Source organism: Seriola lalandi, unplaced genomic scaffold (assembly GCF_002814215.2).
Source record: "Seriola lalandi dorsalis isolate HSWRI2012SDOR001 ecotype SW California unplaced genomic scaffold, Sedor1 jcf7180002054972, whole genome shotgun sequence".
NCBI classification, from domain to species: domain Eukaryota; kingdom Metazoa; phylum Chordata; class Actinopteri; order Carangiformes; family Carangidae; genus Seriola; species Seriola lalandi.
Window position 1 is genome coordinate 1,086,721 of NW_019525660.1, and position 6,000 is coordinate 1,092,720.

The 6,000-nt window shown below is 39.7% G+C and overlaps 1 protein-coding gene across 1 annotated transcript in view; it reads right to left on the reverse strand.

The window, feature by feature from the left end:
* The window catches only part of LOC111648244 (teneurin-3), a 133,954-nt gene that overhangs the window by 19,554 nt on the left and 108,400 nt on the right, over positions 1-6,000 (reverse strand). The window contains exons 21-22 of the mRNA XM_023398078.2: positions 1,754-2,003; positions 60-80 (exon numbers count right to left, since the gene is read on the reverse strand). Coding sequence (XP_023253846.1) covers positions 60-80; positions 1,754-2,003 — 271 coding nt within the window. The remainder of the gene's footprint in view (positions 1-59; positions 81-1,753; positions 2,004-6,000) is intronic.

The following is a 6,000-nucleotide window of genomic DNA, read 5'->3' on the forward strand; positions in this document are numbered from 1 at the left end:
ATAAAGATGATGATGTAAGGAGAGCGACAAGAAAACATGCACTAAGATAAGACACCTACCTGTGTCTAAAGTCTTTATTTCTATGACAGGGTACAAAGTGAGCAGGAAGAGAGGAAGAACAATCAAGAGAAGGAAATTGGTAAATCTTAAACTTTTACCTCTCGTTTTCAAGGTTGTTATTTGCCTGCCTGACAGCTTGCTTGTCATAATAAAAGCTTGACTCTTTTTGACGTCTTTATTCCTTATTGAAACCATGAGGAATAAGCAAAGATTGTTCTAACAAGGGCTCAGAGTTTAGTTAAAAACAGAGTCTGGTAAGGAAAAACAAACAGCTGAAACTCAGAAAGTCAAAATATCCCCTTGAAGAACAAACACAGCCACCGGAGAAAGTCGCACGCAACAACAATGTGTTTGGCATAAAGTGGCGAGGTGGGACTGTGGCCGAGAGTTACAAACCACAGAGAGGAAAATGTGTGCTCCTGTCTCCATAAAACCTCATTCTGCATTGCCACTGCTTTTTCTCAATTTGACAACTCATATTGAAGTATTGATTCTCCCACTTGTTATGTTGGCCACTGAAGCCGGACTCTAAATGCAGATTTTCCGCGAAGAGCAGTTGAAAGAGGTTCAGAGAATCCCCATATGGAGAATTTGGGCTCTTGTACAGGAAGAGTGGATCACACATACTAAACACTGAAACTGCTTTGGTCTTTAAATGTTTGAAAGAGGCTAACATCAAATGAAACGTGCACTTTTTCAACTGTATTGATATAAATCTGTATTGAAAGTACCATCAAAATGCATTAAAATTGTCCTTGGTGTGTCTTTTATGTGAGACTAAATTTAATTCTGCAAACACAACATGTCTTCATTGTAATGTTTTGTTTCTCTCCTTGTAAACAGAGTAAAGTAGTTGCTTGGAGACACAAACCATTTCCTAAACCATTATTTATCTTGGAAGGAGTTGCTGAGCATGCATGCTCCTCTGCAGCAGCACCCTGCCTCCCATTCATGCTGTGGTAACCTTTCCCACATGAGGACTGCCCTGTCACTTGCCCTGGCTGATCACCGTGCAGGTATGAATGTTTTTAATCACTTCAGTTTTTCAGTGAACATCCACCCTCATAATCTTAACTCTTAACTTCCACACCGCTTGACGTGCAGCTACCCGCCAACAGTGCTGTGACCTATGTCCTTTCAAGGCAGTCTTCATATGTTTGTCATCTATGTGTCTCGTGTAGGATGATAGCCCAATGTACATTTAATCAACACCTGCTACTTTGAAATAAGCCAACTGGCCGAATCAGTGTCACTGCTGAGAGAAGCCAACTTGGCATGAGGGTGTAAATCATCCCAATTACACGCTGAAGACAGGATGTCTTTCCTAATTATGGAGATGGATAGGGAAAAGATTTCAAATTTCTATGTGTGTGAGTTGAAGTTGGTCCACCATACCATTTTAGTTTCCCTCTCCACATTGAGGACTAAATGTAAGAAGTGTGTTCAGATTTTTTTTTTTTTTAATTAGGGTCTATTTTTGTTAACTACAGTATGTTCCATGTCGTCTTTGCATCATTTGAATGTTGAAATACAAGCGATAATTAAAAAAAAAAAAACACTGGAAGACGCAAGGTTCAAGGTTAATTAATACTTAAGCATTTACAACAGTTGATTGTGGGACACAGGTAAAGAATCAACAGGTAACACATTTATATGCACCTAAAAAATCTCTACAACAAGGCCTTGGTCTTACCTGAGCTCCATGATACTTGTGACATTGCCAGATGGGTAGATGCGGCGGATGTAGTTGAAATCTCCAACATACAGACTTCCATCGATGCCCCATGCCAGAGCCACCGGCGCCAACAGCTTGTTGCCTTGGGCCTGTCCATTACAGCTGGGGCATGATATGCTTCTGCGCCGCCCGTTTCCCATGACAGTGGAGATCACAGGGGGCTGGAGAGAGATGAACTGGTTCTCCCCACTGCCTTTGTAAAGAATGCCTAGTACACAAAACAGCAGTTACTTGCAAGTTTAAAAGCATGTGTTTTTGTTACTGGTCGCAGATAAATAGCTCATTATTTATCCTTTATTTAACCAGAGATTCTCTTTTCTGCGAAAGCCGCAGCTAAAATGGAAACATACAATAATCTACACTCAATTTACAATATTATGTGTGTGTGTGTGTGTGTGCATATACACAGGAGGACACATTAAGAGTCAGATGATAAAATCTATCCCTCTCTGTGTGTTAACAATGGAGTTGTAGCCAGGAGGCAGTTAGCTTAGTTTAGAATAAAGACTTTAAGTAAAGGGAAACAGCTAGCCTGACTCTGTTCAAGTTTAAACCAAAGACACGCCTACCTAATTAGCATGTTAGCATGTCTCGCTTGATTAAACCATACACAAACAAATATAAAAATGACAAGATTTAGACAGTTATTAAGTTATATTTTTTCTTCTCCTTCCTGTGTTGCTAGGCCAGGATAGGCTAACACACTGACATCATCCCTCTGATCTAACTCAAAAAAACACTTTGACATATTTTCCAAAATGTCAAAATATTATTACTATAAGGAAGGACAAGAAAAACAAAAAAAAACAAAAAAGGAAACAATACCGTCACCTACTTAATTAATTAATTACACATATGAAACCTATGAATTTATGAGTGGAATGTTACAAAAAGCACCTTAATTTCCAGCTGTGACACATATTGTGGCAGATTATAAGTAATTATCAGTAATAACTACTGAGTACTCATTGGTCAGAATGTAAACATGTTGACAGGCGGCTGGTGTGATACCATTGCAAGATGGTCTCCAGTTTAGCTTATAAATGGTTACTACTTTCTATAAAATGGCCAAATTAAAACATATTTGGCTTATTTAGCTCAATATGCAAGGATATATTAAGACATTTATTTCAAATAGTTCTTAATCTCCAAAGTGTGAAGTAGCTGACTCCGGTTATTGAAGTCTTAATGCAAATTCTTGGAAGCATTAGTAAAACTAGGGTTACTTACTACATTCCTTTGGCCCTAACTAGGAAGTATTTTGTCATAACAAAAAAATATAAATGTGTGGTTTGTTTAATATATAATTTAAGGGTGTTTAATTAGGCTCTCATCATAACTTTTAGACTACAGTCATCCAAAGTATTAGATCAAGTAACAGAGATCAGATTGAAATAGTGCAGTGAGCAGTTGGAAGTACACAGGTATCCGGTTGACTATCAATTTAAGTGATATACCCTAATAATTCTGTCCCATGCATTATTCTAGAACTGCTCCACCCTCCACAAAGCTAAAGTATATTTGATCTAAAATTATGTTCTTTTTACTTGACAGGGAGCCTGTCCTCTCCAGGTCACAGAGAGGTGGTGAACATAAATACAGTACACTGTACCTCCCCTTATAACTGCGCGTATGTTTCACTGAGAACTTGCTGGCCTTTTTTTTTTTTTTTTTTTAGGGGGGTTATATAGTCGGACTCTCTTCAAAGGGGAAAAGCACATCAAAGGGAAGAAGTGCATGCTAGAAGCACTTAATTATTCACATCCAGCAACTTGTTTGAGTTCACACTGCCTCTGTCCTAATTAGTGGATCTATGACTCCACTGAATGGCCACATAATGTTGTTATCCCGTAAGCCTTCATAACCCTGGATGTATGTGAAATCAAGCGTGCGGCCATGCTGCTTGTCCTTTCTCTGATTAGTTCCTCTCATTGATTTAATTGATTGAAGGGCAAATTCAAATGAAGCCACGGTCTGGCGAGACTCTCGACAGGACGATCTGACCAATCCGTCTTTTGTATCCGAGAGCGCTATACATGAGCTTCTAACAAAGACAAATAGGTCCGGGGGACGGCTTTATGCGTGACGCCATCAAATGCGCGACCTTGGGACTTTAATTGATCTGTGATCCATGTGTCTGCTAAATGAATGAAACACACAGTGCGATGAAAACTCTCAGTTGAGCTGGAAGGTTTACACTGCACCCAGAAACATAGCTACAAATAACAAATAAGCTTGGTACTCTGACCAGAATCTTAATGTCTGTTTGTGTAATGGCTCCTTAACATTCTCGGGAAAGACAAAGACGCTTCTCATATCCAGGAGCCTAATGCAGTGTGTAGGACATGGATCAGTTACAGCAGCATAGCCGTCTTGCAGTTTGGCTGGTGTTCAGCTTTAAAAGAAAAAAAAAACAAAAAAAAACAAAACATTAATGCTGAGGTCATTTTGGCAAGCTGCCGTGGTCCTCTCTATTTACACTTCCATCACAGTTTACTGTACACACAAGTCTTACCATAGGCTATTAGACAGCATAATGGAATGGATTAAATAGACTAATCAATCATCAACTACCCCCCACGATCAGTCCACACTTAGTAGAGACACTCTACTCTTTCACTTTGATTCTCTCAGACATGCACAACTTGGGCTGCTCTTCTGTGGAGCAGACTGTGGAGTGAGTGAGCAGATTAAGGTTCAGTTCAGTTTTCTTCCCTCAAGGACACTTGGTCATGACACATTACTGCTGATGATTGTTGCGAGGATCAAGCTAGTGACGTCTCAGCTGGAGAGCTGCTCTGATGGGAATTTGGTTTCTGACTATCCGGCGCCCCAGGCCGAAAAGAAGAGGACTTCCAAAAGTGACCAGACTAAAATGGCTTCAGAGTCTTTAAAGATATGTATGTGTATGTATATGTATATGTATATATATATATATATGTAAACACAACTTTCTCTGAGACGAGATGCAGTTACTGTTGTCATGTGAGATAAGCAGAAATACAATTTATACAAAGTTGTGTTTTTCTGCATAAGACTCAAACAAACTAATACTCACTAACAGATTTTGCAGAGGAGACTTCAAGTCCAAGTATAAGTATGGCAGCTGAATGGACCAACCATTAGGGACGTGTTTGCTCATTGACTAGTAAATTAATGTGTGGAGGCGTCTTTGAGTTTTGGATAGAAGTTGGGAAAAAGCAAGAGAAAAAAAAATAGAACAGGCTTTTTAGAAACTCTGAGAATCTGTTGTCTCTCTTACTCCAAGATAACTCCGGTACTGCTCCATCCAACTATCACACAGCCTATAATGTAATGTAACTGCATGTCACGCAGCATTTACCACATTATTAAACACTCAGACACAGTTAGGCTCCGACAGTAGTGGAGATTTTTCCAAATAATAACGGGAAGACATTGAAAAACAAATCAAAATATAAAAGTGCATTAAAAAGAAATGAAGTATAATGAATGAAGTGAATGTGACTGTAGAGACGTGGAGGAAACATGAAGGCCATTTTCAATCACAGAAAATGAAGCTGAAGATAGAAAACTAAAAGAGTCGCTGTGACAGAAATATGCTTTCGCTCTGCTGTATTCACATTCCTACCTCCTGTATATGGAAGCGATAATTCCACATTACACTGTCCCAAACTGCAAGGCCTCCTTCACTACCTTCTCTTATAATGCATATTCATGCATTGGTGACAATTTGTTCGATTCCTTTCTCAGAGTCATGACAGAACGTAATCATTTCTTTGATAAAAGGCAAAGTTTAGTCATGTAGTGGGAAAAAACATTTTTTTATTGCCGACATCACGGCTTTCGAGATGATTAATGGTACAAATGCAAGGCCGAACCTCAATACCTGATAAAAAACTGAGAGCGCCCTGAGCAATGTCACCTTGGTGACACATAGAGAGTACAGAGATTGGTAGGGGAGGAGCAGGAGAGTCTTAATTGCACCCTGTCCTTCTTTGTTCTCCCTTGCACTGTGTCATTCTCTACAATACCACCGGGCTTGCACTCATTCGCCATGGTCGAGGCTAAAAGTGGGCAGGAAACATCTTACTGCTTCAAAGTGTGTGAGCTGTACAGTAAGTACACTCTGAGACAGTGCGTTTCTGAACTCTGCCTGTGTCCAATAAAGAATCAGTTCTCTTACACTAGATAGACACAAGCTGCAGATTGGGGGGGGGGGGGGG